At 40.4% G+C, this 24,023-nt stretch overlaps 1 protein-coding gene across 6 annotated transcripts in view; it reads left to right on the forward strand.

Annotated features, from left to right (window-relative positions):
* MAPK8 (mitogen-activated protein kinase 8) overlaps positions 1-24,023 on the forward strand; it is a 229,284-nt gene that overhangs the window by 190,870 nt on the left and 14,391 nt on the right. The window contains exons 1-7 of one of the 6 annotated variants that reach the window (XM_074544940.1): positions 1,970-2,064; positions 15,618-15,715; positions 16,157-16,218; positions 17,150-17,316; positions 19,849-19,978; positions 21,171-21,229; positions 21,345-21,483. In XM_074544940.1, coding sequence (XP_074401041.1) covers positions 17,195-17,316; positions 19,849-19,978; positions 21,171-21,229; positions 21,345-21,483 — 450 coding nt within the window. In that variant the 5' untranslated portion in view covers positions 1,970-2,064; positions 15,618-15,715; positions 16,157-16,218; positions 17,150-17,194. Of the gene's footprint in view, positions 1-1,926; positions 2,065-15,617; positions 15,716-16,156; positions 16,219-17,149; positions 17,317-19,848; positions 19,979-21,170; positions 21,230-21,344; positions 21,484-24,023 lie in introns of those variants that run through there. The other 5 variants (XM_074544941.1, XM_074544938.1, XM_074544944.1 and 2 more) reach the window with 5 other exon arrangements.

Here is a 24,023-nt window from a genome sequence, read left to right on the forward strand (position 1 = left end):
CTTTAGTATTAAAGCAATATAATGGTAAATAGCAAATTTATGGAATGAAATTCTTCTTTTCAGAATTTTCATTCGTATTACCTTTATGTATTTTCCAGCCTCTACTATCATGCTTTACAATACCAATCTGATCTTTTTGTGTAATTTCTGCATCATTGTTTCTGTTGCTTATCAGCTTTATATTCAAGATGGCAATAGATGCTGATTGTATATAAAGTTGTAAGGACTAGTTTTAAAAATTCACTCAGAAATATGTCTCTTTCTAAAAGAATTATGTTTGTAAACTATAAAATCTTAAGGAGAGTTTGATTATACCTTAAAGGAAAAAAGAAATGTTACAAACTTGGATCCTCAGCAAAACACCATATCATACTTTAAAGGGACTGTTGTCCTTCACTTGCAAATCTGAGTGCAATTTTACATCAGATGGGATGATCAGGAACAATGACTCCCCCAAAATCATTTGGAGAACATCAGTTCTGTAAGGGCATGAGACTTGTTGCAAATAACTGACCTGGCTGAACATGATGTCACCTCACCTGTTTCTTACTGTGCAGAGACCAGAGGTTAACACTAGAAGTCTATGTGTCTACACAAATAAACATGAAGGTGCCAAGACCTCAATCTGCAGGCTGCTTTAATTACCTGGCCAAGATGAATATGACCTATCCAGATAAAGTTTTGCCTGCTGTGTACTTTGGGCATTCTTATTGCTCTTTGTGCCTTCTGAGCTTTGCTGTTGGCATAGGTAAACATAGAAGGGAATGAAATGCCTGGGTCTGATCTAACACACTGCAATAAGTAAAAGCCTTGGAGCTAAAATCTGGTTAATTCTGTTTGGGGGATGTCCCACGGAAATGACCAGAGGTAATGTGGGAGGTGTGCTCCCACACAGAGCCCAGAGGCACCTGAGGAGGACTGGTACAGAGTCTGAGCAATAGTTTTTGTTTTGTTGGGTTTTTTTATGTGTAGATGTAAAGAAGGCTTCATATAGCTGCCTGTGGAAATCTGTAAAAGAACCACTTTAACATATGGAAAGAAATTGCTTAAATTAAGTGAGAATTTTAAGGGCAGCATGCAGTGGTCTCACCAAAATGGGTGTATGAGTAGTGTATGGACAGAATTATGGAGGTGAAACTTTTAGCACCAAGACAGTGGGCAAAACAGGAATATTCTAAAGCACTGCCTTTAGCATGTAAAAGTCTATGCTTATTAAGGAGGGATAAAAGCTGTCATCAACAAAAATCTTGATTGATTGGCATCTTCAAAAATGTGACATGGGCCACATGTTTGACAGTGAATTAAATGTGAAATGTCCTTTTCACTGTACAAGTAAAAAAATACCCCACAATGATATACCAAGGAAAATATTTAAAGTCTAAGGAGTGAGTACTCATGTCAAGTGCCAGAAACCAAAGGCAATGGGATGAAAAAGCCAAGAGAATTCCCCTAAGATGTAGAGGAAAATCTGCACTAAATCAGAGAACAAGAGGAGGTTACACCACTCCAGAAGCCCAGTGATGAGTAAAGCACTGCCATGCCAGCGTGCAGCGGGAGCTGCCAAGGCCTGAACGGTGTCAGCGAGCAGCACCCATGCCAGGCTGCGAGGGAGCGTGCCAGCCACTGGCACGGAGCGCCGGGCAAAGGCCTGAAAACACGCAAATATTTCATGAAAGCCCCAGCAGGAAGAGAGCTCTGGCTACCCGGCGTAATCCAGGAAAGGAATTGCTCCAGGGAAAGGGCGCGGAGGAGGCAGAGCGATGGTGCTGCCCAGCGGGGATGCGAGGGCCGGGATGCCAAAGCCCCGCAGGGACACGGTGGGAGCCAGGCGGGCCGGGGGCGGTGGGGACCGGGGGCAGCGGGAGCCCGGCGGGCGGGCTGGAGGCGGCGGGGCCGGGCTCGGGGCCCCGGGCGGGCGGGCGGCGGAGCGAGCAGCGCCGAGCCGGGCGGGGCGGGGCGAGCGCAGGGGCGGCGCAGCCGCAGCCGCGGCGGGCGGAGCGCGGAGCCTGTGCGCGGCCCGGGCCCGGCTCATTACTCAGCGGCCGAGGCCGGAGGCGGTGGTCGGTGAGCGCGGCCGGGGGCAGCCCTCGGGAGCGGCGGCGGGCGGAGGGCAGCGGGGCGGCGGTGCGGTGCCGGGGCGGGCGGGACAGCGGCCGCGCCGCGGGGCCCGGGCCGGCCCGGGAGGTTTTGTTTACGTTTCGGCGGGCGGGAAGGGAGCCGGGACCGGCCGTGCCCTTGCCCGGGGGCGGGCGGCGGTGCGGGGCGCTCCGGCCCGGTGACCTTCCGTGCCTGCTCGGGGCCGGGAGAGGTGCGGGTGGATAATGGCGGGGACCTCTTTGTTGGTGTGGCAGGAGGGGCAGGAGGCTCGGCGCGGGGCTCCTCCTCCTCCTCCCGGGAGCGGGGGCACCCGGGCAGGCCGGGCTGGCCGCTCCGTGCTCGGGGAAGGAGCGTTATAGGGCGGGGAGGTGGGAATGCAGCCCCACCGCGACCTTGTTCTGAAAAATGCCTCTTAAAGCAGAAGATACTTCTCTGGGATAATGAAGCTGCTCTAGATGCGCGGGCTGGCGGTGACCGGCAATGTCTGTGATTCTTTTGCCTTTTAAATCTTAAATTTCTTTCAAAGGGGATGAGCTGCCCCTTTGCAGAATTTCTTTTGCTTTTGATTTCTGTGTCGTTACATCCAGCTTTCCTTCCTGTTTCTTTATGCCTTGCTGCCTGGAGCAGTTCCATCAGTGAAGTTTGATCTGAGCTTCTTTATTAACCTACAAAAACAAATTCCACTTGATTATTTGTTCCACTCCCTAGCTACAATAATGGTTTTGCACATATGGTGTGGTGTTGAACAGAACTGTTGTACAGAACAGCCTTGCTGAAGGCTTTCAGGCAGTCGACAAATCCTACACGCTTTGGCCTATCTGATAATACAAACACAATGTTATGCTTGTTCGAGGATGGAAAGTATTACTTGCCCTAGGGTATGTGCATGTGCAATTGAGCAAGCCTACTCATTGCAGCTGGGTTTTACTTACAGGTGTGGAGACTTTACAGGTGTGGAGATGGTATTGCAGTCAGGTGAGACCTCTGAGAACCTCTCAGTTGAGGAGGTGCCAACAAATGAACTTGCAGGGCAGAATAGGAACTGACGTGCGTGTCTGCGGGAATATCCGTGTGTTAGATAACTTGGAAATGGTTTAAACTGTAACATGAAATGAATCTGGGCCAAACTTATTTAAGGGTGCTGTCAAAGTGATTTCACTGACTGGAGTGTTCCTTGTATATAAGGAAGGGAAGCTCTTGATTCTTCTAATTGTAGCTAATAAAAATGTTGAATTTCAAATAGTCCTCTGCTTTGATCTCGGTCTCTTGGCACAGCCATCTTCCCGTTTGCCCCATTTGATTCAAAGATGTGTAATCCAGGCTAGTTTAATGGTGGGATGCATAACATGGGATGCCAGGGCAGGGGCCAGACACATTGCAGACTGCCTGCAGATCTTGATGGTTTTCAAGGCTAGCTGGGGAAAAGTGCAATAGGAGAAGAGAAATAGAGAAGTGTCTGCTGAACCAAAACTAATTGCAGAGGATGTACAAAGTTGTACTCTGAAAGAAAGCATTTTAATGTTTTCTACTGCAAAAGTTCCCAAAGTTTCTCGAGCAGTGGCTTGCATGAGCTTTCAGTGTAGTCTTGTAGGCTACCATATACTTCATGGAGACTTCTAAATCAGAAATATTAGTAAGGTGATCTAAGAGGGTTCCAGGTCCTGTAGTTTTTGGACTGTGTGGTTTAGGCAGTTGTGTGTGGATTTTGTATTTTTATTTTTAACCCTGCTCTTTAAAGACCACGTCTTTTGGTGGCTTATTAGGTGTGCAGGTGTAAGCTTCTTTGCAAATGCCTTGGGTAGAATTGTTATGCAAATATTAAAGAATAAATGTTTCAAGATGGTAACAAATGAATTTATTTTCTGCCTGTTATTTACCCGAAATGGCTATTTACTATATATATATATATATATATATATATATATATATGTTTTGGTTTTCTTTTCATCCTTCCTCAACTGCCTAAATTATTTGAACAAAAGATGCATAGAAACTACACATTTAGCTCCTCATTTCTGAAGATTGATCCAGCATTCTGGACAAATATATATGTCCTTTTTAATAGTCTCCTGAAAAGTATGGTGTGCTATTTCTTAACCTTCATTTCCCACCCTCCAAGTCCCTCTCCTTGACAACAAAAGGGCTCGGTATGTATAGAGTTTTACTGTATTTGTTGGTTTCTCTATATGTAGTGTTTGGAAATTAGACCAATCTTGTTTTGAGCCTCGTTGTTTTTTAATAAAGGTTAAATGTTTGTTGCTGTAAATGGTTCCTTTAAGAAACCCCTTAGTCCTTAATTCAAAACCTGCAGAAACAGGCTTCCGTTTATGTTATGGAAAGATGTCTTGGCATTTGAAAGCTCTTTAAAAATCCAGTTGAGCCTACTTATGTTGCTTGCCTGCTGTGAAATTCACCACAGTTTTGCCATGGACTCTGAAATACTTTTTAAAGTATTCTTGTGTGTGAACAGATAACGATCTTGGTGTGCCAAGCTTATAATTAACAACTACACATTTCTCCTTAAATGATCTTTTCTTTTAAGTTATTAAGGACTAATTCTTGATTCTTTTTCTATTCAAACTGATTGCCTGGAAGCTTGATACTAAAACTATTGTTGCCTGTACTGTCATTTTTATTGTTGGATAAATGCTACTTGATATGTGAACAGATGGGATGCTTATTAATCATTCTTAGCTGAATATTGCAGACTAATGGTAAAATGAGGACTGACAGAAAAATATACTTCAGCTCAATGGTCACTTGTGTTGGTTACAAAGCAAATACTGTATACGAGCTCATTTGTGTGTACACTTAAACCAAAAGGGCACACATTGATTCTGCAGCGCTACTGGACAGCCTGTTTGCTGTAATTATTGATTTTTGAGTGTTTAAGAAAAAAGAGACAAGCACACAACTCTGACAACCTTCCATTACTTTACTGATACTATACTAAGAATTTATATATATATATTATATATATATATATATATATATACACATATAAAGTGTGCAGGAAAGTGTCTTAACTCAGTATTTATTCTTTGACCTGTGAACTATGGCTAAAGTGTCCCATTATTGTAGTCTATATCCATTGAAGCATTTACCTTTCTCCTTATCTGCTGAACAAATGCTGAAATGTCTCAAGTCTGGTGTTTTGATATTTGTGAAATACGAATGATGAACAGGGACTATCCTGTTTCTCGCTGGAATCTCAAAAGTCATGGAATTGCCCAGTTTTATAAAATGAAAGTGGTTCTTCAGCGGCTGGTTGCTGGCAGAAGAGGATCTGGAGTTCCTGCTGGGCAGGAGTCAGCACTGTGCCCCTGCAGCCCTGCAGGGTGATTACTGCCTGGGCTGCCAGGGGCAGGGTCTGAGCAGCAGATACCAGGTAGGGGCTGTTCCCAGCTGTGACACTCCCCTGCAGGGCTGCTGGGGTCACACACACCCCCCCTGTGGGGAGACACACGGGACAGTCCAGCCCTGGCTTCTGCAGGTGGATGGGGGCTTGTGTACCTGAGAGTACACAAAGGACTGGACCTGAGGGAGAACATCATTGCTGCATTTTACCAGCTTTAGGAAGGGGTTAGGGAGGTGATGGAGCCACTTGCCCCTCTGAATGAATCAATGGCTGCAAGACATAAAAATGGAAGTTTCAGTAGGTTAGGAGGGAATTAATGTCTTAGTGTAGCAGTCAGCCCCTCTTATTGATCAAGAGCCCATAAGGGCCATGAAGTCTTCATCCATACAGACTTTAGACTCAACAAGCAGCCTTGAGGGGAATACAAATTTGAAGTTCTACTTGCTTTATAGATGATCTACAGAGGTTGCTTCTAAGCCTAATATTCTAATTCTACTGTTTATGGATTTTAAAGCTTCTATTTTCCAAGTAGCCTGAGGAAGTTGGCAAAACAAAGGCACAGTGATTTAGGTAAACCAGGTTGCTCAGCACTGTTACAAGTTGTGAAGGGAGGAGTCGTAAGTTGAGATGAGCATCTTAGTTCAAGTCTGATGGTGGCAATACGTATTTTTCTGCCCTGCATTGAACTTTCCAGCTGACTAGGCAAGAAGTGCTTCCAGGCTAGCATAAAGGCCAAAAAAAAGGCTTATGGTACCTGTCATGCCTGTGATCACTACGATGAATTTAGAAACCCATCTCCAAAGAAACAGCAGGCAGTCAACAGCCTGGTAGCCAGCTGAAGTTAGTCCAGGTCTTGCTCTCTGTGTTGGAGGAACAAGTTAGCAGCTTCTGGGTGGGTGATGGTTCCTTGTGCTTAGCTGGAGTGTGGTTATCCCAGCAAGTGGCTTCATGGAGCAAACCAGCTCTGAGTTCCGGCTGGTCACAGTAGCAATCTGTCACTGCAGAGGGGCAGGACTAATGGCAGCTGGAAGAAAAGAACAGGACCATAAATCTCTCTTCAATGCTTCTGCTGCCTTGAGAAGATGTCCTGCATCTCATTTGTTTCTGTAAGTTCTTACATATTTGTCTCTTTAGCAAAACCAACCAGAGGTCTTAGTGAAAGTGAGGTGAGCACTACAGACAGTTGCAACCCAGAGTGAGTGTTTTGTATCTTAACAAAGCAGCTGTCCTGGTATGAACCTGTAGTATTTTAATATGTGAATGCAGCTGCTCATGTGTGACTCTTGAGAGAATTGTGTAGGAAATCTGGTGTTAAGGATGGCATGTGTTTTAGAATCCTAGATGTGTTCTTTAGTAGCTTTAACACCTAAGATGATGTTGCAGTACCATGTAAAAAGACACAGTTTTGAAGATGTAATCCTAATGTTAAGTTTTACTATGGAAACAGTAAAAGTGAATGCCATGGCTGACATGCCAACCAGCATAACTCTTGGTAAATTCTGCATTGTTCATTGCGTTTTGGGTGGTGTCAAACATCCTGGTCACCTTCACAGAAAAGTAGTAACATGATGAACTATAAGAGGTTTATTAGAAAGGTGTGGGCTAGGTTCACTTGTTTAATTTCATGCCAAGAAGTGAATGCTCAGGAGGCACACAGTAAGAGGAAGGTTCTTGTGCACGGCAGTGGCTCATTTAATGAGCAGCGAAGCCTTCCAGCAGTGGGTGACTTTTATTTGTGCAGTTGCGGCAGTACAGAACTCATCCTTGTTGAACAATAGACGGGGTTTCTTTTGCCTTTAAAATAAAAAAACATTACAATGTTCTTGTGCCACTTAAGTGTCAAGATGGTGGAAGAAAAAAGGCAGTTCAATTTATAAAAAGATTATATTGGACATAAAAAGGTTTTGTTAATACTAGCATGGCATTGTGGGAAAATCACAAAACCTTGATGTGATGAGGGATACTTTATTCTCCCCGTATTTTAGTTTATTTGAAATTCTTCTTAGTTTTCTTCAGAAAATCTCTCATCACAACTCTTTGTAGGCATATCCACCAGGGCTAGTGTATGGTGCACAGCAGTGCTTCTGAAGGCTAATATTCTTATTTAAAGAATGGAAATTCTCAAACACTTCCTATTTTTGGGAAGTTCTGCCAATATGGTAAGGCATATTTGTTTTTAATTTGGGTCAGCTCGCCTGGTTGTGTGCCCTCCCAGGATCTTGCCCACACCCAGCCCCTTGATGAGGGGAATGTTGGAGAGCTGGTGCTGCCAGCTCTGCTCAGTAAGAACCAGAGCTCTGGTGTGTTACCAACCCCTGTGTAGCTGCCAGGGCAGAGCACAGTGCTGTGAGGCTGCCGTGGGAGAAGGAGCTGCAGCTGAGCCAGGCCCAGTATAGGCTGTTGGCACAGAGGTGTTGCAGCGCTCCTGGCTGGGCAGCCTTGGCCACAGCGTGTCCATCCTGGTGCTGGCTGGCATTGCCTCTGCTGGACATGGAGGAAGCTGCTGGCAGCTTCTCACAGCAGCACCCCTGTAGCCCCCTGCTACCAACACCTGCCCTGGGGTAGAGCATCAGGCACTACTGAAGTCTAAGAGAAATGGGACAACAGAACACACTGTTGCTGTTAGTAATTATTGGTGTAGTTTCCTACAAATTACCCACAAAGTAGTTGCTTTACTTAGAAATGTGCTGCCTTCCTTCCCACCCTACTCCCAAGAAATTGTGCAAAGTACTGTATTGTGTTACAAGAGGTATCTGAAGGAATTCTTAGTGTTGAAGTTGTCATGTGTTCAAGTTTTCTGTTCCATTCTAAAGCTCTTGTTATAGAGGTATTTTATGCCAAATACTTTAGACAGGATTTCATAGCACATTAATCTGCTTGTATTTCACAGATAAATGCATGAATTAACAAAAGTAGCACATTCATAATTGGATTCTCAGTTTTCGTAGCTGGCATTAGAAGTTAAAATCAATGTAGTTTTAAAGCAATCTGAAAACTTTTTTCCCAGCTGTTACCCAAATCCTTCCTTCCTCTAATGTTCTATAGCTATTGTCCTCTTGATCACTGATATTTAATTACTATTTTAGGTCACTTGGTATCTGGTATCTTTTGTTTACTGTTGTCCTTTAAAACAATTAAAAAACCATTTAATTTTGTTTTTGCTGAAACATTTAGCTTTTGTATGCTTTTTTTTCCCCCTGCAAAAAGAGGTTAAAGAACAAGCATTTCCTCGCACTCCAGGATTACTCTCAGGGCAGGGTTCTGCTTCTAAACCTGTGCAGATCTCATTGAGGCACTCTGAGTTGTATTCACTTTTATTTTGCTGGTGGTTTCCCTCTGTTGCTTTGGCAGTGGTCACTGGATGTGCAGAGAGCTACCATACGAAGGCAGGCCTTTGAGGAATGGTGGGAATTATCCCTGCCTTAGGCAGTCAGCAGAAACAGTGTTGTGCCTAGATTAGTAATTTATTATTTTCTTCTCAATTTCAAGTTATACATAGTTATGTTTTTTTCAAGTACCTGAGTGAGCTGAATGGGCCAGGACACATGATTGTGTGTAAAGGGATCTACGTAAGGCAACAGGGAATGGCATTCCCTAGAATGCAGTGGTTTCAGTCATGGTTTAGGCATGATTATGATTAAACATGTTTTCAAGGTACAGCAGCAGGCACTTAGATTGCACTTCTGACAGTTAAATCAGATTCTTGAAATAGAACAGTTTGTTGAACAGTTGCTTTACTGAATTTTCACTGATTTCAGATTTTAAGAGTAGTATTTACAAAAAACCAAACCAAATTAAATTGCCAAATAGTGTCCTGCAATAAACCTGAATATTTTAAGCTTTGAAAAACATGCATACCTTGATTTTCTCCACATTTACCATTCTTTTCTATAATCTTTTATTTGAAAAAGGATTAAGGAATTGGAAGATCCTTGTCTTATCCTATTATTTCTGAAAAGGATAGTTTTGCTAAGAATAGTCTTTTAATCTCTTGTCATAACAGCTTCTTTACCAAAATGTAGAGTTACACAAGTTTTCTTTTGTTGAAGCTATTGTGGTTTATGATTTCTGTGACAAAACTGACCTGCAAGACACAACATATTATATTACCATATATTATGATAATAGGATTTGTCATGGAACCAATCTGTAGTGGAGTTTCATATGACATTACAATGAAGAAGCTGTAGAGCTGTTCTCCTATCTAATGTAGAACAGCAGAGTTTGCAGAGTGATATTTTTTGCTGTAAATATAGCACTACTCATTCTGATAATGCTTGTTCTAGAAAAATGCTACCTAATAAAATCCTTCATGGTTAATTAAAGTCACAGTTCAGGAGTCAATAAAAAAAGTCAAGAGGAAATGTTGGATGAGAATCTTCATCATTAGAAATGCCAGTTTTCAGGCTGGTGAGTATTGCATGCTGCAGCCTGCCTCATTGACAGCCTCCTGGCATTTGAATCTAAAACCCTCTTTAAAGGGAATGGAGCATACTTTTCTAAAACAGTCTCTGCTGATGTCTAATGACTTAATAAAACAAGAATATATAAGAATATATGAACTCCGCAGTGTATTCTATTGCAAATACATAATTTCACTGTACAACCTCCTGTGATAAGCTTTGTGTCACATGTAGCCTTATCACAAAATGCAGCCCCCTGGAAAACATGTAATACAGAATACCATATTGCAGCAGAGTGGCTCTGTAGTGAACTGGATTAGAAGTGATCTGTAACTGGGTAAGAATTAGTTAAGTGCTGTTGGCCACAGGTGGGGTTTTTCCAGAGAGGGTGCACTCGTGTTCCAGAGCAGCTGTGTTGTAGGAGTTGACAGTGAGAAGTGCTGGGAAGTTGTAAGTGTTGCTGTCTTGCTCCTGATTTGGATCACCAGGACTGTGTCTATCACCAAAATCAACTTGAAAGCCTCAGATAAAGTTTGGGCAATTCTTAAGCTTTGTAACTCATGGTGCAACTTTCAGGAGGTTTGAGGTAGGTTTAAGGTTTATAGTAGTGTCTTTCTCTAGAGATAGCTTCATGTTTAGATTATGTACCTTTAAAGATATTATATTTCAGAAACCTGGCAATCTGGATAGCACTTGGTGTGTAATAATCACAGATGATGAAGAAATGTGAGGTTTCATTTCCCTGTCACAAACTGGCAGATGCTCCTTGCTTGGAGGGGAGAGGGAAATGGCTGAAGGAATGGTAGATAAGCAAGCACAAATTTTCACCTTTTCATGGAGCTGATAGCATGCGTTCACTTGTGCATCTTTCTTTCCTTGTCCTCAGGCTACTTTAAGTCTCTATGTTTTGACTTCTCATTTTTCAGAATCTTAATTTTGTTTAACTTCCCACGTGATGAAATTAGAGCTGCTGGTGGCTGTAATGTGTGTTTTACCTAATTGGCCAGCAGGCCCTAAACCAGAAGTATGGATAATTTCTTCTATGACCAGCTGCTTTAGTTGTAAAAATTTCTTCTATGACCAGTTACAGTTGTAAAAGAAAAATAAAACTGACTAGCTCAAAGTGCTAGAAGTGAATCAGTTACCTGACTGGTTTAGGTAATATTTGTGTGTGTAAGATAAACATACAGCCCATGTGGCATTTTTCCTGTGCTTTATGGCAGTCTCTTTAATTGTCCTGTGCCATTAACAAATAATGCCTTAACTCTTCATGAATGACTATTATATGCATTCTTTTAGTATTTTTTTTTTTGTAGTAAAAGGGCTGTAATTTGTAGACTAATGGCATTATGGGACAATGTCTTAGAGTGTAGAGAAATGTAGGTGCAAAAGGAAGAAGGTGAATTAATCCTCTCAATAGGAAATTTACTGATAAAAACCAAAAAATATCTGTTTTGAAAAGAGAATCACTGCGAAACTTTCATTGCTTGTAAGTAATTTACTGTGGTGCATTTGTTACTTGGTTCTTCATTATCCTGCTTGTGCAAGGTGTGTGATGTGTTTTATCTGACTATAAAGAATTCAGTTCTCAGATTAATTGAGATGTTAAACAAAACTAATGTTTTAGTGGTACCAGAAATTATTGGCTTATTTTGGATGTTTTGCAAGAGATATTTCACAATATGAGAATTTGCTTTAGAAATGTGCAGTAATATTGATTTTTATATAGAGGATACTCAGAAGCGGTGAATGCAGGTTCAGCAGTTCAGCTGACCCTTGTTCAGCAGGCAGGATGAGAAAACACTGGTATGTTGTACTTGGTTTGCATACATGCTTGCTTTGAGCTTCTGAGGGAAATGTGGTGTGGAGGTGCTGACTCTGCCTGTGCTCCATGGGGAGCAGTGTGTGAAATTGCTGCTGGACCTTCAGTGCTTCTGTCCCTTCCAGCTGTGCCAGCAGTGCCTGGAGCAGTGTTTAACGACAGGAGCTGTTTCTGCATGTTTGTATGTGATCTTACACTGCCTGTTTATAGACAGTATCAGTATTTTGCTAGTTACAGTCTTAATTTGATCACTGCCAGTTGGAGGTCTTTCCTTACAGCTAAACAGCCTCTCAGTCATTAGTTACTTCTGACAGTGTATCGACTGTTCCAAGGTACTGGTGACATGGAAGTGGAAAAGCTCCAGTTCCAGTTGCCTTATACAAAAATCCCTGTCTCCAACTTCAGGTTTCCCTAATTTCAGGTTCAGCTGTTAATATTTTGGCACTGGTGACTGCACCTGTGAGTGATTGCTATTTCAGGCTGAATTGAATGTATTTGAATGTAATTTGATGCAGGGAATTCCAGCACTGGTGCAGAAGACATCATGTTGAAAATTAGCTGTTTGAGCTCATTCCTTATTTTTTTATTAAGCTTTTATTGTGAGTTTTGAAACCATTTGGGGTGAGGTTCCCAAAATAGCACAATCTTTAGTGGAAACATTTGCTTTTGATTAGATGCTATAGTATTGATCAGAGGGATCTGACAGGGGAAGCAGTGGAGAACATGCCAGCTTCAAGTTCCTGTCTGTATGACTGACTGTGCAGATATAATCCCTGGGGCATCCTGCTTCAGTGACACCACAGAACGTGTCTGTCCTCAGTGTCAGTGAAATTGGCTTTTTCACCAGAGGGCGAGTAACAGCCTGAAAAGGGAAAACTCAAGAGGCTGCATTTGCCAGCAGCTGCTGCTGGAAGCTCTGCTTGGGAAATAAGAATGTTCCTCTTGCCTGGCTGTCAGGAATAATTCCCCTCTCCTGTCCCTCCCTTCAGAGCAAACAAGGAAGCTCCCAGTGTTAGTGGTTGGGGATCAGGCTGTTAACCTGTGCTCTACCCAGGTGCTGTAGCTGCTGGCACAGCCCCTTTGTGGGCTGACTGAAGTGACTGAAAAAAGCAGCAGGTCACTTGAATTAAGATGAAAAACAGAGCATGCATTTTTTGCATGGATAAAAAAAGATAGGTCCCTTTTTTGCGTGTGTATATTTTCTTTCTATGACTTCTAGTCTGTCTCTGAGCTGGAAGCTGGCTTTCAGTAGATATGAAATTTTCTTGACTCATTTTGCCCCCTTCTATTGTAGTTTATTAAGTACATAAATATTAGGGTGGGGAAGATTTAAAATGCAGGAAGCTTGCTAAGTGTAATTCAGATTAAAAAGAAAAAGTTGCTGATTTTTTTTTCCCATGAAGAAGTTTATTCCTTTCCTGCCCCTCAAATTCTACTACAGCATTATAAAGGGTAAAAGTTCACCTGTTTTTGTAAGAGGAAAAAATAGAGGGCTGAACATGGAGTCTGTTGATGAATTTTTGATAAACAGAGTAGCATTTATCAGTACCTCTAAGTGTTTCCCTAGAGCATCCTCAGTTCATCCTCAAGGCTGGATTCTGATCTCCTGCATCATCCTCATTGCATGTGTTACAGATGGGGTTAAAAACCGCCCAGATGTTCCTCTACTAATTCAGGCTCTGCTTTGTTGTTATTTTTATTTTCATGTTCTCCTTGGTAAATTTTAAATAAATATTTCTGTTTTGAATCAGGATCTGGAAAAACTCCACAGTCACTACTAATCAGGGTGAAAACTCTGAGGACCTTGTGGCTCTTGAGGCCCTTTATGCTATTTATGTGCTTATATCTGGAGCTGAGCATTGCAAGAAAGCTCCCTCTATGAAAGATAATAGGATTACTTGTCTGTTTCAAACAGAACTGGAATCTGGGCAAAGACATCAGTTGTGAAGACTAAAATTAGATTATCAGACACAGTGAACCTGTGCTGTTTAAGTAGTAGGTACCTCCTTGTTATAAAAGGGCCTCCAGGTGACTTTTGGAGTGCATAATTAAGTTCAGTCGATTGCAATTACCTTCAAATAGATTATCATCTCTTCTGTGGAAACTGTGGTGAGGTGACTCCTGGCCAAGAGAAGACTGCTGGAGTGGAGAAGGGGGTGGTTCATTTCCCTGTATGTTCTTCCCTTCTAGTAGACTCCTCAATTACACTCTCTTAATAAGTGAGGTGGCAGATACATATGAAGAAAACTGTATCTAGTTTCCTAGATGACTGGAAAGTCATCATGTGATGCAGCTGGAGTATGTTGTTAGTCACTATATGAGCCTGTAAACTGCAACATTAAATTATGGCAAAGGTTGCATTCATATTAGTGGATTTAGTCCATTGTTTATGAATTTAGGACTCTACATAGTTGTTCCCTGTTAAATTTTACTGAGGACAGAGTTAGATTAACAGAGAGGGCTCTATATCCCTGAGATATATCAATCTGGCAACAGTGTTTGCCAAACCAATGAAGTAATTCCTTGATTTAAACAGCCCATATTACATTTTATTAAGATGCATTTGCTGTTGTGTACTCAGGAATATTTTGCTTTATAGCCAAATTTATTTGTCTATACTGAGCCTGTCATCTTTTCTGAAATTACCATCTTTAGTGGAGAAAGCCATCTGTTTATTGTTGAATACTCAACAGGTTCTGGGAAATCAAGTAATTGGTTTTGAATTCTCCTTGTATAAAAGGCTATAAAAAATGTAGCTGTCCTAAAGTGTAAAAAAAATTAAATGTGCCTTAAATTTCATGTGTTTGAGCAAACTGGGGTGACACTACCTTATTCTGTTTGAACTTGAAAGCAGTAGGCAAGTCATAACATAGAAGTCTAAATGTGCCCTTGTCATGTTTATGCAGGTTTCCCCAGCCTCAGTACTTCTTTTCCTGGTGATCACTGAGATCTAGTGTTCACTTTTGCTTTACTGAATCTGTAACAAGTGAAGTTTGACTTCTTGGTGGACAAAAGATACATTAAAATGTAGTTATTTTAAGAAATGTACCTGCACTGTCCTTCCGATCTGAGCTGTACAAGAATCACTCCAGTATATTTGTGGTTTTGTTTAATAGTTGCAAGCAGAAAATAGCTCCTGAGATCAGAGCTGTTGAGTTCCAGTTTGTGCTGTGCCTCCTGTGCTGTGAGTGGTGTGGGCAGGCAGGGCTCTGTGTAATGCAGGTGTGCAGTAGCTGAGGGGAGAGGCACTGCCAGGGCACAGCAGCTGGAGACCTCCTTAAACACGTGGCAGCATTAGGAGTGCTTCAGGCAGCTGGAGGTTGTTCAGCTTAAAACCATCTGATCTGTGAAAGCCATGCAAGTCCTAGAGTCATCAGTGAGAATACTCTGTTTTTGAATAAGCTTCAGGTTTTTAGACATCTTTTGCATTTGTAATGGTTTAGTAATATCTTGCTGCAGTTTTCACCCAGCTAATGGTAACTCCTTTATCCAAATGTTCTATCTGCATTAATATTTAACAGAGCTGGAAGTATTGCAAAATACAACATTCAGTTTCGAGGGCAACATGGACAAACAAAACATTAAAACTGTAATTACTTCTGAGACTAACTGAATGAGCTATGAAGTTACCTTTAGAAACAATTCTTTTGTTTTCTAAAGTTGAGCCTTTGAAGCAAGCATCTGTGAAAACTCTAGGCTGTGTTTGAACTATCCATTTAGCAGCTATCCAGATACCTTTAAACGTGACAGCTGAAAATTAGACAAGCATTCAAAAACACATGATGCATACAAATCAGCTATGTGTGAACTATATTTTCACAAAGAAATTAAATAAGAGTCATTAATGCAAGAGCTTTATATACACTGTCCATTTGTTTTGCATTCAGTAGCAAACTAGCATGTACTTGAAGAACTGTTGGATTTTTCTATTTTCTAGGTCAACAACAGATTCCTACAGAGCATTGATTTTCATGATCTTAGATGCCTTCTAGTATCTAACACCATGAAAATGGGTTATTGAATCATCATTGATAGGTAGCTTATGTTGTTATATTATGTTGATTATATTACTATTTAATGTATTAATATATGTAACTGTTTTATTTCAAAATTGCCTTCTTCCATTTCTTCATCTCTTTGACTGTCATGGTCTTCATTTTTTGTCAGTCCTACTTCAGAGCAGCTCCTGTAGTAATCTTTCACTGTAGAACAGTTGTGCCAGCACATGTAGACAGATCACTGTTAGTTGGTGTTTGTGTTGTACCTCAGACATGTCTTGTCCCTGAGACTGTTTGCTGGCTTAGCATCCAAAGTTTCTTCCAAGACTTAGCCCACTTGATCCTTGCTTGTTTAGGAGAAGATTGCTTTAGAAGTCATGATCATGAAAATCAAGTCTGATTTAATGTGAATCTTGTAATTAATGATGGTTGTTCCCATCTCTGGTTTTTCTCATTTCTTCTGTTTATTGTATTTCAGGGTACTGGGATATGAAAATATCTTGTCAGCTGTACTTCTTCACTGAAGTAGAAATAAGCTGAGTATGTATGATTTCTTGCATAAAAGGATACTCTTAGAGTAAGAGATGATGCATTATAGCAAAGGATGAATCCTGGCTTTTCATGTTGTGTTTTCCAATTAAGGTATAAACAAAATGTGCAAGGAGAAAGGGCTTTTCTGAGAATTGGCTCCATGTCTTCTGAAGCACTGAGTAAATCTGTTTTATGCTAGGAGAGCATGCATTTAAAATGAAGAGAGAGACTGTACCTCTTGCTGTCACAGTACAGATTGACAATTTTTGATGAACACTGTGTAGGGCTGCAGAGAAAGGAATGAGAATTTAACTTGCTGTTAAATTCTCCTTCCTCACTTTGGGATATCTCTCCCTCCTTTCTTGTGTTATTAGTAAAAATAAACAATGAGTTCTTTTAAATACTGCTGTGATTATTACTTTTTCCTCATGAAAGATATCTGACAAGGCCAGTTTTCCTTTTCTGGCTTCAGTTGACTGTGTGTATTTCCATATCAGTGTCAGGTATCCCTGCTGGTTGTGACCAAGAGTATTTTAATGATTGCAATGTCTGGAAGACTTGTTCATGTTCCATCACACTTTTATTGATGAAATTATGCAATGATTCAGGTGGAATGGGGCCTCTGGAGAGTGTCTGGCCCAGGCCCTGCTCCTGTGCTGTACATGTGTGGATGGAGGGATGGTAGGACTCTTGAAGCTCTCTGGGTGCTGTGGAGCTTCCTGCCTTTTGGTCTTCTGTCATTTCCATCTCAGATTTTTTTATCATCCATTACAGCATTTCAAACACCTGCCATCTTACTCCTGCAGTCACTGGAAATAACTTAAATGTGCACTTGGGATTTATTTGGGAAGTGTCTTGTGTGTCTTAAAAGGAGTTTTGCCTTATGTCAGGTTCCATACAGTTGTGAAATCTTAGTTTTTCCAATTTTATGTCTTCATAGGCCAGAAGCAAAATTTGGATGAAGTGAAGTAACCAAGTTGCCGTCATGAGCAGGAGCAAGCGTGACAACAATTTTTACAGTGTTGAAATTGGAGACTCAACTTTCACCGTATTGAAACGGTATCAGAATTTGAAACCAATAGGATCAGGAGCACAAGGGATAGTATGGTAAGGTTTCTTTAAAATTTAAATGTACCTTTAGGTTTCCTTAACATAGTTTTTTGAGTGTTGGGTGTTACAGAGCCAGGAGTGTGGAGAATTATCTTTTACAGGCAAAACAGCAATGGTAACTGATGACCATTTTACCTTAGCAAGGGCTTGCTGTTGCTTTTTGACCTGTTCAACTTTGGAATTGATGCCCTTCTGTGTAAATTCAGCCAGTTGTGCTGAGTCCTGTAAATTAATGGGGAAAAAAGAAACTGGATAAAGAAACTAATCCTAAACCACGCTGCTTGCAGTGAAACAAAAGGCAGAAATACTCTGTAGAATGTTTGCTGTTTGTAAATGTTTGCACTACTTGAAATGGCTTGATAGGGGTCTGTGTCACAATCTGAGTAGTCCTTGATACCAGTGAGTAAGCATTTGGGATGCTGGCTGTCATATGGAAGTGCCTGATGCAGTTTGGGAAAGTATGACTTGACAATGTCATTCTTTGAATAAGAGCTCTGCTGTGTGGACTGAAAAATGTCCAGTTGATTTAAGTTGTTGACAACTAGCTGCTTGTAGGCACTGTGTCTTGTGCATTGGTATTGCCTCAGAGAGAAATGTTGGCTTAACCTTCCTGGAAGCTTTTTTGAATGTTTGAAAAGGATATAAATATCACAGGACCTAGCCAGTTTTTCAGTTTATTTTAACTCTTAAGATGTTAACCAGGTACACAAAAATACAAAAGCATAAAGGAAGAGAAAGGGGAGAGTGTAATCTCAGTTCTGTCACCTCTTTACTACCTTGATCTTGTTCTTGATCAGTGTAAAGAGAATATATGGTACAGGTGGGTTTTTAATTCATGTTTGTATTTTAGCAGGATTAATAAAACAGTGTGAAAAGTGTAAATGTAAATTTGAAAAAAAAACACTAGAAAGTTGTTTTTGAAATGGTAACTTCTGGCATTAAGATTACTGGTATTAACTAGCAGCAACAAAGTAACTGATCTGAATTTTGTTTGCATGTGTGTTAGCAAACTGAGGATGTAGACAGTTGCTTGACTAGTTTGTTTAGTTGCTATGGAAATCCCAGTAAAAGCTTTAGATATTATTACTGTCCTTATGATGGCCAGTCATATGTTAACTACTGCCTGTTTTCCAAATTTGTTGCCCTTCCTAGAGCAGAGATCCCAAAGCTGACCATGTAGTTACTCTAGGACCATTCTGTAGTTGCTGCTAGTGGTGTAATTGAGGCCTTTTTAGTTAAATTGCAGCAGCTTTCCCTGATGAGGACTGTGGTTAAATCTTGCTCATGTGTCTCCATACAGTGCAGTTCTTTGGATTGGAGTTTTTGTTGTCAGTGGTCATGGTTTGTATTTGTTTCTTTTTTGTTGTTATTGTAACTGATCCTACTTGATTAGGGGGAATATTAAGTAGATGGCCTGATACTGAAATAGGCTCTAGGCTTCTATTATGTACAGGGAATGCAGAAGTTTAAGTACTAGAACAGAAGTCCTATGTTGGCCATCTTTCCTAAAATAATCCTTATCTTTGGGGCAGGTGGGGGAATTCCAGTTACAGTGGAAAATGTACATCAAAGAAAGTTACCAGTACATGTTGTTCCCATTCTTTTTCTTTAGTAGTGTCTAGAGGTTTTGTTGATGATAAATTACAAATCATTCAAGCCCACATGCATACAATCCACTTCTTAAAGTAGTGAGTTGGATTTAATAGATCCTACTGTTTACTGGCAGATATTCTTCATTAGATTGGAGTACCATTATTGAGAAGAGACAAGAAAATAATATTTTCTCTATTGAGACTTTTTTAGTAACTGATAAATATTTCCCGAGTCTGCATGGCAGTCATCTATTATATTAGCTCTTACAGGAAAAACAAGCCATGACTTCCTGTCATGGAAATGTGATATGTAAGGGAGTTGTCTCCAATAACAGTCTTCATCAGTTAAACAGCCTCTGTCACTGAATCGTATGACAATGTTGGCATTAGTCTGTAAACAAAGTGTTGGGTTTTTTTTCAACAAGTTAAAGCCAGTGACATCTAGAGGTTAAAGCTTTCTTAGCATTTTTTTTTTGTCTTGACTTTGATGCTGTCATTGTCATCAAGATATTAAGCAAATACATAATTTAAAGCATGGGGCCTTTTTATAACCTACTTTTCCTGCCTTCTCCCTTTTAGTGTGAAGATTTTATGTAAAATTGATGTGCCTTTTATGTTTGAAGTGTTTTGGATCTTTTGTAGATGGTCTGTTCTTGAGTGCCAGTGAGTGGCAAGAACTCGGTATCTTTGGAAGGAGAAATACTGCATTATATTGTAGAGATTGTCATGTGTTGCTGCTCTGAAGCTGGGAAATATTTTTAAATTTTGAATCACTCAGCATACAAGAGCACTTTGCTATATCACATTCCTAAAGCTGGATAACACTGAAAATTTGGGGTTTCTGCAGACATGGTACAAATTAGCTAAAATGTTTGCAACTGCCACAGCTTAAAGGACCTTGATGCCAGAGATGTAGTAATGTTATTTTTAATTACAGTGCAGCTTATGATGCCATCCTGGAGCGAAATGTTGCAATCAAGAAGTTAAGTCGACCGTTTCAGAACCAAACCCATGCTAAAAGAGCCTACAGAGAGCTCGTTCTTATGAAGTGTGTTAATCACAAAAACGTGAGTGCAGTGTCCTCCTTCACATCTTGAAGAATTAACTGGAAGGTTATCTTTTGTAAAAGTGTGGGAAGTGACTTCAGAGAAGATTTCCGTTGCACAGCTGTATCTCCATGATAAGTACAGAAGGGTCTTGCAGAAGAGCTGTTATTGACTAGTTTTAATACCTGCCCAGTCTTTAAATACCCCCTTCAAACTCAGCAAGGGACTCAGTGTTATATTGCTAAAATTTACAAGCAGCTGTCAAGTAAGAGTACCATGGCTGGTAAGTGCATCCTGCTGCTAGACACATAGGAGAAAAAAGAAATAGGCTGTAATACCTCTTTTTTCTCCCCCTGGTGGATGAATGAGTTTAGATGCATATATTGTGACAGCAGTTGCTGTCCAGCATTTATGAAGCTGTGCAGTAGACAAGATCACAGAAATGGGAAGCAAATAGGTGATAAATTCGTTGGAGTTGAACTGCAGGAGGCTGATGTTGGCCATTTTCTTCCTTCAGAGTCAGATGTGTGCAGCCTATTTTACCTTCTCTTTTAATACCCCATCAGGAAGATAAAATTTCTCCTGGCTGCTAGGGAGGGAGAGTGTCATAGGAAACTTGCTTGGTCTTCTGGCTTTTTTGGGAAAATTTTGTAATTTTTCTCACACAGGTGGTTTATATGTGGATTCACTGAAGGATGTTCCACCTAACAGCATAATTTGTATGATGATAAACTATTGCAAGCCTGCCTGATTCTTGATGAGTAGTAGCTTGGCCTCTTTCTCTATGTCCTATCCATTCTTAATGCAAAATGTTCTAAAGCATTTGTAAGAACATGTTTTTCTGTTTGGATGAAGTTGTTTCTTCACCTCTGTCAGTGGCAATGGGGTATCTTTTAGGGAGTCTTCATTGATTTTAATTTTATTATTCCTCATGTACAAAAAAAATCTTACCAGGTCTTCAAACTGAAAGTAGGAAAAAGGGAAAGAGTGACTAAGCTACTTAGGTTTTAAGATTTGAATATCATCTTGTTAACACATGGAGGGTCTTTAGATTATGTCATTTGTGGAGGAAAAATGCTCCTTTCAAAATCATTTGAGCTTCAGTGTATGCCAGGAGGTTCATATCAGAATAATAGTTACCAGTTTTGAAATGTTGATTCTGCAAGTTTGTTATTGCTGTGGTACAATTACCTTCCTCTCCCCCTTCCTGCAGATAATCGGCCTACTGAATGTGTTCACACCACAAAAATCCCTGGAAGAATTTCAAGATGTGTAAGTCAGATTTGAGCTAAAGCTGAGAATTTATTTTATGAAAAGATGATTAAGAGAGAGAATATAGTAAAATAATATAGTATTATCTGATTATTCTTTTTTTTTTCTTGGTAAGCTACATAGTGATGGAGCTCATGGATGCAAATCTCTGCCAAGTGATTCAGATGGAGCTGGACCATGAACGAATGTCCTATCTTCTATATCAAATGCTGTGTGGTATCAAACATCTTCATTCAGCTGGGATTATTCATAGGGTAAGCAAACTAAAATGTATAATTTGCATTGCACCTGTTCTGTTTTTTTCTTGAGTATTTAAAAGGTAAAAGAAGTTAGAAATAGAAGCATGAAGGGTGTTTCATAGCCTGTCCCATAGGCAGGGAGAGAAAGCTTAAGGGAAATCACATTTTTTTCCAGGATAATTCTGGGATGAGCTTTTTGAATGTTTAAATGATTTGGTAACAGTCTGCACACTGAAGATTTTTGCAGTGAGTTGCATTACCTCCTCTAATTCTGTATAATATTCTACTTTAGTAGTCATGGCAGGAAGGGATATCTGGAAGTGTCTCTGCCTTTATTGTTTTGGTAACCAAACCTGAAATTCCATCTTTGGAAAGAACTGCCCATTTTATTTCTTCTTTACTAACAGAGTAATGAATAACTATCTGAAATCTCCAGATAAAGACTTGTCTTTGGAACTTGGATAATACCTGTGTGTCACAAATTATTCACTCAGATGGTTAACAGGCAAAACTGACTACAGCTTTTTAAATGGCATGTGTATGTTGCAATATAGTCAAGAAATTTTGAATTTAAGGTTGCTTGTTCAAGTGAGCATCTTGTATGTAATGGTATAGAGATTAAAAATTGCTTGGGATTTTCTGGTTATAACTTCCTGTGCACTGCCACAGGAATTGCTATGTTAGGATGCCATTGGGATTGGGGTGTTGAATGGTCTGCAAGCTGGATCTGCAGTCTGACACTTCTGTTCAGTGTGCCATCTTTTCCCCAGGGAAACAGGGATGATTATTTGAATGGAAAATACAGCTTGAGTGAGCCAATGCTGCTTCCTTTTGCTCAGCTAGTTCTAGTACTCATTAGCTGCTTCATTCCAGTGAGGAGCTCAAGGAATGAAGGTGAAACCTTCCTTCTTGCATGCAATTTCACTGAACTATGTTGGAAGAGATGGGCAAGGGAGGGAGATGCATTGCCTGCAACCAGACAATGATGGTTGCTTGGTCTGCTTTTGGGCATTTGAGATAGGTCACTTGAGCCTTCTGCCCTGTTCTGGGAATGCTCAGCAAAACTAGATTGTTCCACTTATTGTTGTGGTACCATATTGCCTATGACTGAAAATATGCAGCCTCTGCTGTTCTAATGTCATGTACCTGTAGGTCTGAAATAATGGTTTGCATACAGTTTCACATTTCCTCCTCAATATTTACGTGTGCAGGTTTAATGCTGTGGATTTTCCTAGGTCTTTTTTAGTTTCAGAAAACAGTGTATTGTCTGGATATGCTACAGTAGGTAAAGTAAGAATGTCTCTCTGTGGATCTTAGCTCAAGCTTAAGGGAGCTTCTAAAAGTGTGCTTGCCTCAGGGTGGTTTGTACTCCTCTGAAGTGGGCATTGATCCTGTAGAAGTTGTGGATTAATTTAAACATTTTTACATTTACAAAAAAGAAGTAACTACTTAGGTAGTTGGGCAAGAGTAAAGACAGCTTTGAGGTTAGAATTCCTTCCTCTGTAAATATGGGTTAAGTCTTTGAAATGCTTCCTATCATACAGGGATAAACTATCCTAAGGAAACTAAATACAATTGCTATGTAAATAGCACCATATGTATGCATGAATGCTTTTAAAGGACATGTGCAGATGCTTTTGAAGGACATTTCACTTGCATGTCTTCCTGGTAGATTTTCAGCTTACAGCTTCTTCTTAGACTTTTTTAGAAGATTGAGGATATTCAGGCACAGAGTTACCTGATAAGTTCATTGTGCCTTTTTGCATCAAGATGCAAAGTGTCACAGATTTGTTTCTCTGTGGAGGAAGCTGTACAAAACCTTGGAGTACAAGGAAGATATCCTGCAAAGGGGCATGTGTCACACAGACCATGTGGCTGCAGTGGTAACTCTTTGTACTATAGAATTAAATGTTTTTTTGGTAGCAAGCTAGAGGCATGGAACAAGGCAGAGATCAAACACAAAGAGTTTCATTCAGTTTCATCTTGAAGTCGTAGGGGCAAACTTAGTTGCCATATCAATGGTGAAGATTTGACCATAACTTTGCACTGACTTTAACAGATGTTGGCCAGTCAACATTACTGTGTTCCAAACATTTTGCAGAGATGCAATTTCCAGCCAATATAGAAGTACATGTTCATTTATATTTCATAGTCTGAGGATGAATGATGAGCATTGCAGAGTTGTGCCTCACTGACTTTCTGAGGGACACAGCGTGGCTCGTTAGTCTCGCATGGAGGCTCTGAAACATTGAATTCTGCCCAATTTTGACTACTTAACAAGGGGCCTAATTATGGAAGCCCTTCACAAATCTTCTGTTAGAAAGTGAAAAGCCCCCAAGAAGCCATGAATTACCCTCCAGAGATGTCCCTGTCTCCTTTGGCTAATGGAGAGACGGCCATGCAAAATCTGTTTCGTAAGCACTGACATTTTACATTTTCAAGGTTCAGTGAGAAATTTTTTGCTATAGGTTCTGGTTATATTTATCCATCCTAATTAATTTCATCACTCCTAAATGAGCTTTTTAGTTTCTGTTTATTTAACAGAAGATATATAT

This window comes from Zonotrichia albicollis, chromosome 7 (assembly GCF_047830755.1).
Source record: "Zonotrichia albicollis isolate bZonAlb1 chromosome 7, bZonAlb1.hap1, whole genome shotgun sequence".
NCBI lineage: Eukaryota > Metazoa > Chordata > Aves > Passeriformes > Passerellidae > Zonotrichia > Zonotrichia albicollis.